Source organism: Anabas testudineus, chromosome 18 (assembly GCF_900324465.2).
Source record: "Anabas testudineus chromosome 18, fAnaTes1.2, whole genome shotgun sequence".
Taxonomy (NCBI): Eukaryota; Metazoa; Chordata; class Actinopteri; order Anabantiformes; family Anabantidae; genus Anabas; species Anabas testudineus.
This window is the reverse complement of record NC_046627.1, coordinates 1,634,440-1,652,887: the sequence shown is the minus strand read 5'-3', so window position 1 is coordinate 1,652,887 and position 18,448 is coordinate 1,634,440. Positions and strand designations below refer to the sequence as shown.

General features: G+C 42.2%; 2 protein-coding genes and 1 long non-coding RNA gene across 4 annotated transcripts in view; all 3 read right to left on the bottom strand.

The window, feature by feature from the left end:
- Positions 1–18,448, bottom strand: part of LOC113155740 (butyrophilin subfamily 2 member A1-like) — a 121,479-nt gene that overhangs the window by 94,068 nt on the left and 8,963 nt on the right. The window lies entirely within an intron of this gene.
- Positions 3,491–8,610, bottom strand: LOC113168673 (NLR family CARD domain-containing protein 3-like). Its single transcript, XM_033326719.1, has 7 exons — positions 8,527–8,610; positions 6,093–7,899; positions 5,777–5,950; positions 5,301–5,474; positions 4,379–4,425; positions 3,739–4,219; positions 3,491–3,512 (listed from the first exon to the last, which is right to left on the bottom strand). The coding sequence occupies exons 1-7, from the start codon at positions 8,603–8,605 to the stop codon at positions 3,491–3,493; spliced, it is 2,784 nt and encodes a 927-aa protein (XP_033182610.1). The 5' UTR covers positions 8,606–8,610.
- Positions 16,036–18,048, bottom strand: LOC113168408. 2 transcript variants are annotated; one of them, XR_004463519.1, is made up of 3 exons: positions 17,990–18,048; positions 17,681–17,848; positions 16,036–16,107 (listed from the first exon to the last, which is right to left on the bottom strand). It is a non-coding gene; the product is annotated as an uncharacterized LOC113168408 (long non-coding RNA). The 2 variants fall into 2 exon arrangements; XR_004463518.1 differs by lacking the exon at positions 16,036–16,107 and adding an exon at positions 17,381–17,516.

Below are 18,448 nucleotides of genomic sequence, written 5' to 3'. Positions count from 1 at the left end.
GTTCAGCACAGTGAGCAACAGGAAATAAAAACAAAGATTAGGAAGAGTGAAGTGAGGAGGGCACTAAAGAGGATGAAGAGGGGAAAGGCAGCTGGTCCTGATGACAGACCTGTGGAGAGGCGGCTGTAGAGTTTCTGACTAGTTTGTTTACCAAGATCTTAGAGAGTGAGAGGATGCCAGAGGAATGGAGGAGAGGTGTACTGATGATAATTCTTAAGAACAAGGGAGATGTACAGAGCAGCGCAACTACAGAGGAACACAGCTGACGTAGAGGAAGCTAGGCTGAGGGCAGAGGTGAGCTGCAAACAAAGGTAGACAGGTACAGTCCTCTTCCATTGAACTGGGAGAATTGCCAAATTTGGCCCAGTTTATAGGAGTCTAATAAAGACCAGACGATGCCGGACTGAGAAGCGATCCTGCAAGTAGCCAGAAACTGGGCAAGATGGGAAACAAACAGGATGAAAATTGGGCAGTGAAGGAGATTATAAAAAGAGGGGTGAAGTAGAAAAAGAAAGGTAAAGAGAACTGTCTGTATGATTTGTATTATTTTACAATGAAAACACATTGAAACTGTATTGTTCAAAGGACCTGATCTGTTTTAGTACAATGACAAATATAATAGAAAGAAAACAACAACTTACTCTGTGTCTGATGAAGGTTCAGGTTTAAAATTGAAATCAAATCCCTTTGACTCGTCGCTCTTGAAGGACACACAGCTGGGTTCAGGTCCTGGTCCAGGAGATTCTGGTCTTTGTTGGGACCTGATAGAAAAACAACTTTCACATATTCAGTCAAAGTTTCCTTCAAATAGAATCAGAAGAATAGTAAAAATGTCCTGATGAAATATTCAATTCTAGATGAGACTTGGAGACAGAATCAGTCCGATGGTCTCAGTCATCTTACCTCTGAGCTTTGGTCTGGCTCTCATGGTCCCCACACAGAGTGGTTTTAGAGGGAGGGACTCCCTCCTCTCTGTCCTCACACTGATCCATGCTGCTGAATCCACACTCTTTTAACTTTTCCACCACTAAACAACATTTAGAGATAAACACAGAAAAATAATCTGATCATCTGTGTTATCTGAGAAAATCCTGGAGCTACTTTAAAAACCGCATGGTGAAGGTGTTGAATGTGTCCTAATACATCACAGATCAGCTGATCAGAGTTTCTAGGAACAATCTGCAAAGTAGCTGTGAAATAAATGGACTCAGTTCAATAGTACAATATTTTCCTGAGTAGTCGAGTAAAAGTACCTTTAAGTAAAGTACAAGTATCTCATCATATGAATGGATAGAATGAAACGTGGTACTATTACTCTGATAAATGATGTACTTTAATGTACTAACTACTTGAGTAATTTCATCTCTAATAATTCTCCCAGAGGTCCAACTGCAGACCTCAGTTCTGAGTCCAGTGGACATGAAAAACTGAACAACTGGGACCGAGTCTCCTCTGATTTGAGGAGACAGGGCGACCATCCACTAACTCTACGTCCATTAAAGAAGTTCTACATTTTACTGCGTCACAACAAGAGAAGGCAGAAATAAATGGAACAAGGAAGAGAGACGAGGTGGAACCACGGTCCTGGATCAGTACCGTAGTGAAACCTCCTTTCAGAGACTGATCCCATTGGTCAGACTAAAGAGGAACACAACCTGGAAAACACTCAGTGGATCACAGCTGCTGATCATGACACCAGGTCTCTGAACATCTAACACACTGAAATCCCAAATACGGTTTATTGAGGATCGCCATTCCAAGTCGATTGTGGTTTCTGTGTACGGAGTGATCATATGTTCACAACCAACCTCAAAGACAAGTCGCTGAGAGTGAAGATACGTTTATTAGATATGACATAAGAAACAAACACAGAACATATATTGTTTTCCACCAAGAAAGACGTTCTTACGGTTCAATGTCCAGTTTTGTGGCTCCAGCTTTGTTACTGGATGGGTCAGATTCTCAGTACTGGGTTGAGATTCAGACTGTGGACTCCTCGGGCTCCGGTTTGTCAGTCTACACATTGTTGAGGCTGTGGACTGCAGCTGATCCCACACTGATCTCGGTCCATCACATCATTAAAGCACCTGTTAGTTGTAATACTGGGGAAACTAAACTGTTGCTGATGTCGTGTAGAAAATGAAAAGAATCCAACAGAAAGACAAAGACTGCATCTTTGGTGTTCTACTGGTCATATTCTATTAGTTCTCTAAACACTACAGAATAAATCAAACCTCACTGTCAATATGCTATTGTACAGAAAACATCTCACATTGAATCACATCCATTGGAATAAGTCACGTCAACATGAAAACTGGGACAGAACAGAGCTGTTGAGAAAAGAGATGTTCTACCAGAAGGACGAGTCCCTGATCATTTACACTGGTGGAACATGGGAAGAAAGGAGCTGGAACTGCCTGATGGTACTAGGTACTGTAGGTACATTTATTCCACAATTTGTACTTCACTACAAATCTGAGGCTCTTGCACTTTGTTAGATTATTTGATTCGAATGCAAATGCTTTGAAACACAGTTTTCTACCTTGTACTACGCTGCCTTTGCGTGACGACCTACTTTTACAATAACTGTTTCTTCTTGTCCAGTAAAAACATGTGTATCCACGTTTAGGAATAAGATTTTTTTTCACATCATTATTAGTTTATTTCTGTTCAACAACAGACATGACCCAGGAAGTACTAAACATCCGCGCCCCCCCACCAGCTGACGTTTCTCTCATTACTTCTCTTTCTTTCATTTCATCCCTCATAAATCTTTTTTTTCCTGGTGTCTCTTGAGGGTTTGTTCAATGCACTTCATACCTCTCACTCTGTGCAGCATGTGGGCATACTCGGTGCAATAACACCATAGAGCTAATACGCTGTGCGCACACTCTGAGAATCAGAGTGCCACTGCCATCTACTGTGCTGGAATTGTAATTACACTTTATTCAAATACTGCAACTTCCTGGGGTCCCATGCTGCTGTTGCTGACTGTTAAACTGACTCATTCGGGATAAATTCACTCGTCCTATTTTATGTTCTCAAAGTTATAAACACACTTTTCCATTATATTATTATTCCCCATGACCTCACAGCACCACAGACATCAAATTAAATAAGACAATCTGGCACAAAGTCAGGTTCAACATGAACCAGTAGCAGCTCATTAGTTTGATCTTTACAGGACATGGTTCAAAACTGCAAAAGCACTAATGCTTAGCCTGCTGTCTGATGGAGGTTAATGTTAAAAGTTGTAAACATTTGTTGCTTTTTTGAATCATGAACAAAAATACAAAAGAAAACTTTTTGTTCAAAGGTCATAAATGAAATACTGTACATTTATATATTAATAAATATAATAGATTAGTTTTAGCTGTGACTCAACAGCTCTCTTGTTTCTCCAGCTGTGACAGTTTGTCATTCTGTTCATTACAATGTAAAACGGAATAAACTGTTTATAAATAAATTTGTTACAACAGGAGATGTGGATTTACACAATGAAACACAGAAAACTGTGAATGAGACAAAAGAACTCAATGTTTTTAGGTCCGACTACAGAGACTGTAGCTGGATATTACACCAGCTTGTTACAGCGTGTGTATGTGTCTGTGTACAGACATGTACAGACTGAACTATCTGTTCAACAGAGACAACGTTTCTCTGACAGGACGACACTCTCAGTACTACACTGAACACAGAGACACTGAGGAACCAGATCTCCAGAGTACGAACCCAAACCCAGGATAAAGAGGTCCAGTGAATGTGGTGTTGAAGGTGTGGAGGTGGATCAGTTTGTCAGAGGAGACTCTGTAGAAGGACAGAGTCCCAGCAGGACAGTCCACATACACTGATACTCTGTTAGAGACAGAGGAGGAGATGGATGTTTTTCTGTTATTGTGAAGAACAGAGTAACGACCATCATCAGAGCATCTCAGACTCCAGGACTGATCGTTCCATCCAAACACACAGTCATAACTGTCTCCTCTCCTTCTGATTCCTCTGTAACTCACTGATATATCGACCACTCCGCTCCACTCGACCTCCCAGTAACAGCGACCAGTCAGTCCATTACTACACAGCAGCTGAAGACACTGGTCAAATCTGTCTGGATGATCAGGATATGACTGATCCTCCTCCACATGTGTCACCTTCCTGTTGTTGTCAGACGGTCGTAGTTCTCTGTTCACTGTGTTTGTGTCGATGGTGAGTTGACAGAAATCTGATGAGAGAACAAGACACAATCCAGCTGCAGTTATTAATCTATCATCAGTTTGATGAGGACTCATGACATCAGGGATTTGAAGGAGTGATGTGACAGTTTGAAGATGGTTGAATGTTGCTGCTTTGTTTTCATCAGTCTCATTAAAAACACACTTACACTTCCTCAGACCTGGTCTCAACCATCGGACTCCACCAGGCTCCACCCTGAAAGGAGGAGGGGGGTCAGAGCAGCACATTCTCTTTCAGCATGCACACATGGACATTACATGGCTCTCATACACACAGTGTGTTCTGGTTCTGTTCTAATGGAGGCTTGTATGTAGGGATGGACATTCAGCAAACAACTAAGGAATTGGAGTTCTTAGTTGTATATATAGTTGTAATATTCATTCACTGTCATTCTGGGGATAAAAACTCTACCTAGAAGGTGGATAAGGCTGACTGTGTTGGGTTTTTTCTCTTGGCTTTTAGAGCCCAGTCGCTTCTTTTGGGCTTGTTCTCATAGACCTGGTTGCTGGTTTCTCTCCTGACATCTATCAACACTGGTAGTGGCAGTAAAGCTGAATTTCCTGCTCAGTTCACAGAATCTAATGTAACACCTGATTTCATCATGAGGAGATTTGTTCCCAAAGTCAGAATGAGACACTGAAGTCAGAATTACAGGAGCTCCCCTCTTTTCTTTGCTGAATGTAAAGTGCTTCAGTGAAGATTTGTCATCAGCTCAGAGGAAATGTTTCCAGCACTAAACTACTTTCTGCTGCAGTGTTCATCAACACGACTCCACAGTGAGACACAAACTGATGCCGACACATTTTTCTATCTTTCATGACAAAGAGGTGTGTTTGTTTTATTCATCTGTTTGTTGAGATTCTAAACAAACAGAGGCACCACCTAGTGGAATAAATAGGTACCACAGAGGAATAGAGGACATTTACTGACAGTTACATCTGACGTCCTCAACTTCTGCATCATCAGTTAATTTATAATTGAATTGATTAATTAATTATATAATACTTAATAACATTGATTTATTATTAATTATCAGACATTGTCTGTGGCTGCAGCAGGCATCTCCATACCTGAGAGTGTCCAGTCTCCAGTTTGGATCATCCAGTCCAGCAGACAGCAGCTTCACTCCTGAGTCTCCTGGATGATTGTAGCTCAGGTCCAGCTCTCTCAGATGGGAGGGGTTGGAGCTCAGAGCTGAGGCCAGAGAAGCACAGCCTTCCTCTGTGATCAGACAGCCTGACAGTCTGCAGACACACAACAACACACAGGAGACTTGGTGAAGGTGGTATTTGTACAAACCAACACCACATACTCCTATGTGTATTTTAAGGGATTTTAGCTACATACAGTGCTACATACTTTTATGTCTTATTGAACACAATCATTAAACATACAGAGTGATGGTGTAAAAAGTAAGCAAAATATATATAGTAAAAACACTGATGAGAATTTTCAGCAAACTCAAAATTTGTGACATTAGAAAGTTTAATCTGCTTTCATTTTAAATATCTGGACATTTTTAAAAATGTACAAAACTTGACCTGACCCGAGAGTTTCCAGTTTACAGTGTGGATTCTCCAGTCCAGCAGACAGAAGCTTCACTCCTGAATCCTGCAGATTGTTGTTACTCAGGTCCAGTTCTCTCAGACTAGAGGACTGGGAGCTGAGAACTGAGGACAGAGCTTCACAGCTTCTCTCTGAGAGGTTACAGCCACTCAGTCTGAAAAACAGTGATGTATAACATGAAAACATTTATGTCAAGATATAATTACATTTGTTGTAATATATAAGTTCTGTTCTGTTGTTAAAATACAGTAGCTGTGGATTTAATGATGAATAAATTCCACTATCTTTACACTTACACAACTTTCTTGGAGACTTTGACGACTCCCAACACAAACAGAAGATCCTCCTCTGAAAAGTTTGAAGAGTATTTAAATGGATCAAACACGTCCAGATCTTTTCCCGATGACACCAACATGAAGAGCAGAGCTGACCACTGAGCAGGAGACAGTTCATCTGTGGAGACACTTCCTGAGTCCAGGTACTGTTGGATCTCCTCCACTAGAGAACGATCATTCAGTTCATTCAGGCAGTGGAACAGGTTGAGGCTTTTCTCTGCTGAGGGAGTCTCTCTGATTTTCTGCTTGATGTACTTTATTGTTTCCTGACTGTTTTGTGAGTTACTTCCTGTCTCTGTCTGCAGACCTCGTAGGAGAGTCTGATTGGTCTCCAGTGAAAGACCGAGGAGAAAGCGGAGAAACAAGTCCAAGTTTCCATTTGGACTCTGTATGGCCTTGTCCACAGCACTCTGGTGGAGAAGTTTTACTTCAGGTCTGAACAGTTTGGACCACAGAAAAGTTGACTGTTGTTCAGACAGCAGATTGACTCCAGAGTTGATGAAGGTCAGATGGACATGAAGAGCAGCCAGAAACTCCTGAACACTCAGATGGACGAAGCAGAACACCTTGTCCTGGTACAGTCCTCTCTCCTCTTTAAAGATCTGTGTGAACACTCCTGAGTACACTGAGGCTGCTCTGATATCGATGCCACACTCTGTCAGGTCGGATTCATAGAAGATCAGGTTTCCTTTCTGCAGCTGCTCAAAAGCCAGTTTTCCCAGAGACTCCATCATCTTCCTGCTCTCTGGACTCCAGTGTGGATCTGTCTCAGCTCCTCCATCATACTTGATGTTCTTCAGTTTGGTCTGAACCACCAGGAAGTGGATGTACATCTCAGTCAGGGTCTTGGGCAGCTCTCCTCCCTCTCTGGTTTTCAACACATCCTCCAGAACTGTAGCAGTGATCCAGCAGAAGACTGGGATGTGACACATGATGTGGAGGCTTCGTGATGTCTTGATGTGGGAGATGATTCTTCTGGCCTGCTCCTCATCTCTGAACCTCTTCCTGAAGTACTCCTCCTTCTGTGGGTCAGTGAACCCTCTGACCTCTGTCACCATGTTAACACACTCAGGAGGGATCTGATTGGCTGCTGCAGGTCGTGTGGTTATCCAGAGGCGAGCAGAGGGAAGCAGGTTCCCCCTGATCAGGTTTGTCAGCAGCACATCCACTGAGGTGGACTCTGTAACATCAGTCAGGATCTGATTGTTGTGGAAGTCCAGAGGAAGTCGACACTCATCCAGACCGTCCAAGATGAACACAACCTGGAACTCTTCAAACCTGCAGATTCCTGCTTCTTTGGTTTCAGTAAAGAAGTGATGAACAAGTTCCACCAAGCTGAACTTTTTCTCTTTCAGCACATTCAGCTCTCTGAAAGTCAATGGAAATGTGAACTGTATGTCCTGGTTGGCTTTGTCTTCAGCCCAGTCCAGAGTGAACTTCTGTGTTAAGACTGTTTTCCCAATGCCAGCCACTCCCTTTGTCATCACTGTTCTGATTGGTTCCTCTCTTCCAGGTGAGCCTTTAAAGATGTCTTCTTGTCTGATGGTTTTTTCTGGTCTGTCTGGTTTCCTGGATGCTGTTTCAATCTGTCTGACCTCATGTTCATCATTGACCTCTCCAGTCCCTCCCTCTGTGATGTAGAGCTCTGTGTAGATCTGGTTCAGAAGGGTTTTTCGTCCTGCTTTCGCGATCCCCTCAAACACACACTGGAACTTCTTCTTCAGCTTAGATTTAAGTTTAGACCTGACATCCGTAATATCAACAGTATCTGGATGAAGAACCAATAATAAGATGTAACGTTATGACCTGGTCACAACAGACACTCTCACAGTGATTTCTTCTTCCACTTGTAATTTTTCAACTTACCGTACAATCAAACCTCATTTAAGATGGTTTATCACCAACTTAATTGATAAAAATTAATAATTTAATAAACACTGTCAGACTTAGGTGTAATTTAAGGTTTATTATTAATGAGTGGAAAGGTCCACTTGGTCCTAATGACAGATCAGTGGAGACATGGAAATGTTTAGTAGAGATGGCAGTGGATTGGTTAACCAGATAATTTAAGAGTATTTTGATCTTTGATCGGTCTTTAGCTGGATTTCCTTCTACAAGTTTCTGTCTTATTGACGACCTCTAAGAAAACCTACAACAGTCAGAACAACTCAACACAGACTGATGGTTCATCTTATTTTGTCTTCTATACACTGTTGGACCTTCTGTTTTCATGGTACCTGCATGTTTTAAAGAATAAATGACACAGAATGTCAAAGAAACAGAAGGTTTATCAAGGTTAAACCGATGGAGCCTGAGAGTTAAATACGGGTTTATGTGTTAAAATCACACGGAGCCTGTTGTGTCTACGTGATGTTCCAGTTGTTTCATATCTTACCTTCCTGTGACTGACCTTTATTACGCTTCATTTTCTGTAAAATCACCTCCTTCACCTCCAGAACTTTACCACTGTACATCTTGACCATTAAATCTACTGTGTCTGGTCCGTCTGCTTTCTCCAGTTTGGACTTTTTGATGTTCTGTAAACCATCTGGTAACTTTGCATTCTGCAGATACCACTGGAAATCTTTCAGTTCCTCTTCTCCCAAATCCTCCAACATGTGCAGTAGCTCCTCCTTTACAGACGTCTCCATCTGTGAAACAAACCAGAGGTCACTTAAAAGAGACAAATAAGGTTCAACATGTCACATCATATCACCTATTTTTAGCTAGGGTTAGGGCTATTAAAAACTACAAATCTGTTGATGTGGAAACAACACCTCTGCTTTTAGACGTGTCATCAAGAGACAAAGTAAAATAATAAAAAAAAAAACAACTAAAAACCCAACCTCCTTTGACCGCCGCTCTGCGTTCAATACAATCATCCTGTTCAACCTGTAGGTCCCCTCTCCCACCTGCATTTGGATTAAACCGTTCCAGTTCCATCCCCCACCTCTCCACCATGCTCACACCCAGTACTGGTGTGCTGAGCCCCCTTCTGTACGCCCTGTATACCTAGGACTGCACTCCATCCCAGCAACCAATACTATCATCACGTTCCCTGATTATACCACGCTGGTTGATGTCACGATCCCAGCTTTCGCCTGCCTGATTGTCTGCCTCCCAATCTCCTATCTGGTTCACTCCTCCCTGAGACTCGACCACCACTCACCAAGACTTCAGTTAGTATTCTTTACGTAACATTATGCAAGATCCAGCCGAAGACTCGACCCTAACTCTGTCTCCTCTCCTAGACCACCATACTCACCTGGCAACAGCTCTGTTCGGTTGCTGACTCCTGTGCATCCTCCATTATTATTGACATTATAATGATTATTATTAATAAACCTTTTATTTATCTTATATTCTTGTGTGGTGTGGTCTCTGGCAATGGAGTCCGTTCCTAGGTTTGTGACAGTGCGACTCAGTTCCAGGCATTATACAAGGTGGAGGTAGAGAACCTGTCTACTAACAGACCAACCTTACACTGGATGTCCATAAAAAACACATTATAGACTCAGGAGACACAGACAGGGCAACACTCCCTCCTTTTCAACTGAGAATGTGTGGAAACTGTCTCCACCATCAGATCTCTGGGAACCCATCTCTCGGCCGACCTCTCCTTGCTCCTAACATAAAAGCCTTAATGAAGAAAGCTCAGCAGCGGCTGTATTTCCTGTGGATCCTCAGGAAAATTTCTCGGTCAAAAAGCTTCTGCTGGTTTTCTATCACGGCTCTGTGGAGAGCACACTGACACACTGTCAGGTGTAAATACAGCTCAAACAATCACCGGCTGCCCTCTTCCCTCCCTGGACGATACATCCAGGTCTTGTTGCCTTAGCCATCACAGGAGATTGAAATGTTGCTGTCTGGACGTCACCTCAGGTCAACAAAGTCTCAAACCACCAACAAATGGCTTCTTTCCCTGGATCATCCCACCAAGATACACTGTGCAATTCCACTGGGCCACCTGATAGGTGGTAGTCGTTCTATTGTTATACTGTTATTCTACTACTATTCTACTGTATTATATTTCAGCTCACTGTTGTTGAGAAGAGCACCCACAGTTTGGTTGTACTCCCCATGTGCAATGACAATAAAGTCTATTCTAATTCAAATTCTGTTTAATGTACTAATTACTTCAGTTGTTTAATATGTAACACTTATATTCTATATATAATGTTTGATTATTATTTTTTTTTTTGGTTTGTCTTTAAAATTAATTAATTAATTCTAAAAGTAACTGTAACTGAAGAGATATGTAGTGAAATAAAAAGTAGAATATCTCCATCTGTCATGTAGTGGAGAAGAAAATAGAAATACTCTAGTAAAGTACACTAAGTATTGTACTGCAGTACTGGAGCAGCCTAAAAGTCCCGGAAGTTACAAACAGGGGAATCTAAAACAGACACAGTTCAAAACTCAACAACGGACTCAATCAAATCTTTATCAAACATATTCAACATGAATTAGAAGAAACTGGACTGAATGAAAAACGCTGTCATCACTTTGTTTCTCCAGAGGTCCAACTGCAGACCTCAGTTCTGAGTCCAGTGAAACAACAGTGTTACTTTTCATCATGTGATCCCTTCATTGGAGCTGGGATTGTCATTCTCTGTGTGGAGAAACCTCGGCTCCTGTTCACATCAGTGTTTTTCTGATGAACACTGGTTTGATTTCAGTGTTCAGACAATCTCTGGTTTGAAATCACACATGTATTTAGTCCTGCTTCTGAACCCCGCTTGGATTAGATGTGCTCTCTTTCTACTTTTCTCCATTTTCTGTCCTTTAAACTACATTTAGGACATTTTGAAATTGCCAGCAGGTACAGTTACTAGTTACTTTACACATGAAGATTTGACAGTTTCTCACTTGATTCTGGTTCTGAACAGAACAAACAGTTGATGGATGAAGCAGGAAAAGAATCATCAGATTGATCAATAATGAACAGAATCATCACAGCTCCATAGAAATCATTCACTGTCTGTGTCTCAGAGTTCTCTCTAATAAACTGAGGGACTTTGGACTAAACCACCGTTGTCGGGATTAACCAGCGGTTCCACCTGGACAAAGGTTTCCTGAATCACCTGGTTCAACGACAACACCGACTTTATCGACAGTGTTCAGACTAAACGACGACACCGTTGTTGTTTCTAGATTCAGACTGAACACTTTGATAACTGAGCATCTGTCTGACAGTCAGACTACAGGTTTCCACACAGGAGAGAGAACCAACAACAGAAAGAGACAGAAAACATACTCACCCTGAAACGCAGACACTTTGAGCGTCCTCCACTCCCAGCATGCACTGGGAGAAGCAGTAAAAAGTCATAAAGTGAAACAATAAACCTGGACTTTGACTCCAATCACACAAACACACTGTTAAAATGAACAGTCAGAACCTCAGAGCCAGTGAACCAGGGTCTGCCTCGTACCCACTCTACAGTGTGAATGTAGATACGGTGTAAGTGCCTCTGTGTTGGTTTATGGTGTTGAGTTTATTGTGTGGTGCAGATTGTTTGCTTTTGTTTTAATGGTTAAATGAAAATAGTTGTGTTGAAATGTTGATGTCACAGTGTGTTGTTCGCTGTAATGTGGTACTTGTGTGTGCCGAGCACTTGCTCTGGCGTGATTAGGGGACATTATCATGGGGTGATGTGTCTCGCGGGACTTTGGAGATGCAGCGGGAGTAGGCAGGTGAGCATCTCACCACATGGACTGCAGGTGAGCATCTCACCACGTGGAACATCTCACCACATGGACTGCAGGTGAGCATCTCACCATGTGGACTGCAGGTGAGCATCTCACCACGTGGACTGCAGGTGAGCATCTCACCACGTGGAACATCTCACCACGTGGAACATCTCACCACGTGGACTGCAGGTGAGCATCTCACCGCGTGGACTGCAGGTGAGCATCTCACCACGTGGAACATCTCACCACGTGGAACATCTCACCGCGTGGACTGCAGGTGAGCATCTCACCGCGTGGAACATCTCACCGCGTGGACTGCAGGTGAGCATCTCACCGCGTGGACTGCAGGTGAGCATCTCACCACGTGGAACATCTCACCACGTGGAACATCTCACCACGTGGAACATCTCACCACGTGGAACATCTCACCACGTGGACTGCAGGTGAGCATCTCACCACGTGGAACATCTCACCACGTGGAACATCTCACCGCGTGGACTGCAGGTGAGCATCTCACCGCGTGGACTGCAGGTGAGCATCTCACCGCGTGGACTGCAGGTGAGCATCTCACCGCGTGGACTGCAGGTGAGCATCTCACCGCGTGGACTGCAGGTGAGCATCTCACCACGTGGACTGCAGGTGAGCATCTCACCGCGTGGACTGCAGTTGAACATCTCACCACGTGGACTGCAGGTGAGCATCTCACCACGTGGGACATCTCACCACGTGGACTGCAGGTGAACATCTCACCACGTGGACTGCAGGTGAACATCTCACCACGTGGACTGCAGGTGAGCATCTCACCACGTGGACTGCAGGTGAACATCTCACCACGTGGACTGCAGGTGAACATCTCACCACGTGGACTGCAGGTGAGCATCTCACCACGTGGACTGCAGGTGAGCATCTCACCACGTGGAACATCTCACCACGTGGACTGCAGGTGAGCATCTCACCACGTGGACTGCAGGTGAACATCTCACCACGTGGACTGCAGGTGAGCATCTCACCACGTGGACTGCAGGTGAGCATCTCACCACGTGGACTGCAGGTGAGCATCTCACCACGTGGACTGCAGGTGAGCATCTCACCACGTGGACTGCAGGTGAGCATCTCACCACGTGGACTGCAGGTGAGCATCTCACCACGTGGACTGCAGGTGAGCATCTCACCACGTGGACTGCAGGTGAGCAGATGGCTCCATCGGGACTCTGCTGTGTTGTACTTCAAGTTTAAGTTGTCTACCACTGAAGCCGGGGACGGACATTTAAGAGACTCAAAGACTTAAGAACTCTTTTCATGACAAGCGGCCAACAAGGTATTTGTTTATGGACTTTGTTTCATGTGTTTAAAGTGTCTTTATTTGTTGTTCGAACATGCTAGGTGTCATGTAAATGGCTAATTGCTAATGTACTGTGTGCTGTTCAAAATGCAGTTCTCACGGTGTTAAAGTTGGACAAAGAAACAAGAGGAAGAGAAGAAATAAACGCCCGTTATAAAGAACCGACCTGTGTCTGTGTTGTTGTGGAGAGAGCTACATACGGTATCAGTGTAGTAGGTTTATGACATGTTACTGTATTTCTTTCATACATACATACATAATTATTATCTGTTACATTGGATCTCACATATTTAGTCAAACATCTAATAAACATAATGAACAGAGCACCATTAGTCCCTGAAAAGGTCTGGATTAAAATAATATATTTTTTATTTTTTTCATTCTACTAAAACCTTCACATGCAGCTAAACTGTCTCCTACAAAATACTCACAGACACATTCACTGATATATTTTATCACAGCGGTTTAATCTGGGACCTCAGCTGAACCTATTTATTATTGACAAAAAGAAGGCATTCAGATCAGGAGACAGGGAGGGAGCAAGGAGGGTCCAGAGACTGCTGTCTGTCAGGATCAGGGAGGGGAAGGAGACGTACAGGAGGAAACTGGAACAACGCCTTCAACAGAACAACACCAGGGAGGTTTGGAGGGGTATGAGGACCATCACTGGCTACAAGTCCAGCAGCCAGGAGACTGTGGGGACTGTGGACCAGGCCAATGAATTGAATAATTTGTTTTAATCAAACGCACTCAGACAAACTACTGCAGAACTGAGACCAACATGTTGCTCATTTATTTCACTGGACGTTCAGACCACACAGAGCAGACTTCACCAACGTTGGTGAAGATGAATATATTTGTGTCCAACATTCACCACAGTCACTACTTCAGTCAGAGTAACTCTCTCTGTGTCCAGCAGGGGGCAGAAGAAGCTGTTTAATCAGTGCAGGACAAGAGAAGAAGACCAGCTGATGATGAGTCACAACATCCACAGTTCACACAGTTCCTACTGCTGTGTTCTGTATGTTATAAAGTAATTTAGAGGGAGAAGACACGTCCTACCACTGAACCAATGTTTAAAACGATTATAACTGACTAAATATTAATCTGCTGAGTTACTTTATGGTAAATTGATTAACAAAATAAAAATGAAATATTCAAATTACTGATATCAACAGTGTCCTCCTCGTTACAGTTCTGCTGTACTGCGTTGGTAATATAAAAAAAAGATTAATAGAATGAATACAATTACAAGATAATATTAATTAATAATATTAAATATTTATCATCACACAGAAGATTCTCTAACTCTCAATCATTTTGACATGAGGGGACCACAATTACTCTTTCCCATGCTTATGTGTCGATCCTCTCACGTGAACCAACTACCTGAAGAAACAATGTACCATATCGTCACACAGACTATATGAGGAAGTAAAGCAAGAGTGGAAAACATCATAAATATGATGCTAGGGCCAACACGTTATGAGGCATCTCGTGTGGATGACATCAAGTCCAGCTTCCAACTCTTTTTACCATTGTGCATTGAGGGAATTATACTAGAGAAAACTACCCTGAAGGGGAACCATGTGTTTAGGGACACCTGGAGGGAAATGGACCTGCTAGACCTCCAAGCATACAGAGGTCTGTTGATTTTAGCAGTGTATCGCTCAAACAATGAGGCTACAAGACGTTTGTGGGATACAGAGTCTGGCCGGCCTATATTATGTCTTTACAACAGTTTCATGAGGAGTGCCTGGTTCCTTTCAGAGGTTCCTGTTCCTTCAAGGTGCGCATTCCAAGCAAACTGGAGACATATGGAATAAAGATCTGGAGCAGCTCTGCCTGGAATATGCAGGTACACATGGGGAAACCCAGTACTGGAAGGGCCGAAAAAAACCAGGGCATGCGTGTTGTGCTGGACACGACAACCGGTCTCAGAGGGCAAAATATAACATGTGACAACTTCTATACATCATGTGCTCTTGGTCAGGAGCTGCTGAAAGGAAAGCTCATCATGGTAGGGACAGTGAGGAAGAACAAGCCTGAACTTCTCCCTGCACTGGTATCGACCAGAAGAAGAGAGGGACTCATCAAAATTAGCTTTAAATGACATGACTGACTGACACACTCATTTGTGCCATATGTTCGCAAGAAGAATAGAAATGTCATCCTGATGAGCATGTTTGTTGAGTTTGTTCTTTGGTTTTCCATTTATTTTTTACATTACATGATCATTTTTAATACATTTTCGTTGCCTATTTTTATTTTCACTGCAGTTATTTTATGTCTAATTATATAAATTCATGTTAAACACTAATTTGAGACATTGTTCAGATCTAAAGAATGTTGACTAAAAATTTGGTGCTGATAAAATGTTTTTTGTGCTAATTTAAGAGCAGTTAAAACAGACCGGTCAATTTTGACCGGGAACACTAAAGTAAGGGGCAGGAGACGAACACGACCGGAGGGTTAAACAAACACAGACACTCAGAATATGTTTCCTGTTCAGTTTAACACTAAATGATGTCGGTGCTGTTAATAGTCTGTGGTTATGGTTTGTGAATGTTTGTGCACAGTAGAGAGGTGTGGATCTGTTACCACAAACAAACAAGAACAAGTCAAAGTTTCCATTTTAACACCTTTGTATAAACCACAGAACCACACGAGAAAAACAGCTGCTACATTTAGACCAAAGTTTATTGATGCTTCAGAGAAACAAGTGAATAAAATATAAATAAAAAGTAAAGTTAATGTGGAATCACTGAAAACTGTATAAGTGGGTTATACAAAAAATGATCCATGTCTAAAAATGAAATAAAAGAATTTAAGGTGTTGGAACCAGTTCCAGATCAGCAGGTGGACGTCAGTGTTTGAACTGTTGTGAAGGTGTGAAGCTCGACTTCAGTGAAGAGTAGACGACCTCTGGTTCTGGACAAAAGTCTGAACACAAACACACAAAGTCACACGTTTGTTAATCAGCGTCTGACGACATGATCTCTGAGCTACACGTCTGATCGTGACCTCTTATTGTTGAGCTCAGTGTCCTTATGTTGTTTCTGTCCTGTTATTTATTTAATCAGACAAAAGTCTTCCACTGTTAGTGACGCCTCTTTATTCAGCTTCCCTCTAACATATCTCTCAGTTTCTAGAGTGTCTCTGTGTAAAGTACAGAGTTGGATACAGGACGTGGTTAGTGTAGTTTAACTTAGCTTAGCTTAGCATAAGGAAACAGTGAATGTAGCTGGACCTGCAGCTGCTCCTCTGCTCCTGTTTGGTCTGATGACTATTTGTCCATAACTGACGTCTTCTGTTCTCACACCTGAGTAGACAATATCTGGATCAGTGTCTGTAAAATAAAATACAGAAGACATCACTGCAGATAGTTGATAATAGTACTTTTTACTGCAAATGTTAGAACTGTTTTTAATTCTAAAAATTGCTGTGGTTTACAAATGCTACTAAAATACTAGATTTAGTTTGACAAAGACCAGAGTGAGAAGCAAACAACACAAAGCAGCAGATGGTTCATCACCTGACACATGGATTTGAACCCAGGACCTTACATTTACATTTAGTTAGAAGCTTTTATCTAAAGTGACTTATAAGTAAGGTACAAAGCAAAAAATATCAAATCCAGGGAGACAAACTTTAAGGTGCTCTAGAGACAGCTGTTTTAGATGAACAGGTTATAAGATTTTATTTTTCAAGAGTTGTGTTTTCAGCATGTTTTTGAAAGTTAAGAGTGACGTAGCTGAGTGTGTAGAGGTGGGTAGTTTGTTCAATCATCGTGGAACCAAAGAACTGAAAAGTTTTGTCAGGGATCTTTTGAGGTGAGAGAACCACAAGACGTGATGATGATAGAGAGGGATTGTTGACCTGGATGACTGAGTTCAGGTGGACTGGTGCTGTGGACTTGATCACTTTACAGGTGAGAGTCAGGACCTGAACCTGATGCAGCAGCTACAGGAAGTCAGTGCAGAGATCTGAAGACTGGTGTAACGTGTTGTTTCTGTCTGATTAAAACTGAGACGGGCTTCAGTGTCTCACAGCATTGTTGTTATCAATATTAGTTATATTAGTAGTCTTACTAGTATTTGTAGTAGTAGTAGTAGTAGTAGTAGTAGTAGTAGTAGTAGTGTTAGTAGTAGTATTAGTAGTAGTGTTAGTAGTAGTAGTAGTAGTAGTAGTATTGAGCTGCAATACACAAAAAAAAAAAAAAAATCAAAGCAGAAGTACAAATGAACACTTACCTCTGCTTTCCCTGGTTGTTTGTTGTTGGTGACTTTTTTTATTTAATATTTTGACTTCACCGTATGTGATGTCATCTTCTTTAACTTTTACTTCACCAGCTGGAACAAACCAAAATGAACCAACTCAAATTGCAGATGAAATGTGTAACTTGTAGTTTTTGTAAATTTGAAAGAAACAGTAAAATGTAATTAAGAGAATACTGTAACATGGGAGGACGTATGTTAAACAGAATCAATCTAACTGTAGAAAGTCTGTATCTCACCTTTAGATTTCTTCCTAACACATCGTCTCACCAGTAGAATCAGTAAAATCAGTAGAAGCAGAACAAAGACAACAGAACATGTAAGAGACACTGTGACGAGAGGAGCAGTAAAGGAAGGTCCGTAGGCAGTAGAGGTGGTGGTAGGTGGAGGTGTTGTAGTTGTTTTTCCTAAAATGAACCAATAACATATAAAAAAAAAAACATATATATATAAAATATTAAATCATTGTCACATAATGAATAATGACTGGAGACTTAATTTATAAAGAAACAAAGAATTTAAGTTAAAGTTTTTTTTCCCCTCCTGACCTGTGACAGAGATCCAGCTGGGTGGAGACTCTCCATGACTGCTGATGTGACACTTGTAGAGGCCTTCATCAGACTTGGTAACATGGTGGATGGTCATGTGACCTGTAGGCTCAGTCCTGATGAGGGAGCCATCTTTATAGAAATCAGCTGGGAGCTTGGAGGGAGGGCTCTTTGTTTGACAGTGCAGAGTGACATCATGTCCCTCCATCACAGGGAGGACAGGACTCTGCAGGATCACTGATCCACCTCAACACAGAGACAAACTACAGCATTTCATCCATTTCCACACAGACTCATCAACACTAACTCCACAGTCTGATCTTACCAGAGACAGTGATGTTGATGATGCTACTGGTTGATCCCTCTCTGGACTCACACCAGTAAACTCCACTGTCCAATGAGTTGATGTAGCTGATGTTACAAGACAAACCAGCTGTTCTCTCCAACCATCTCCACACT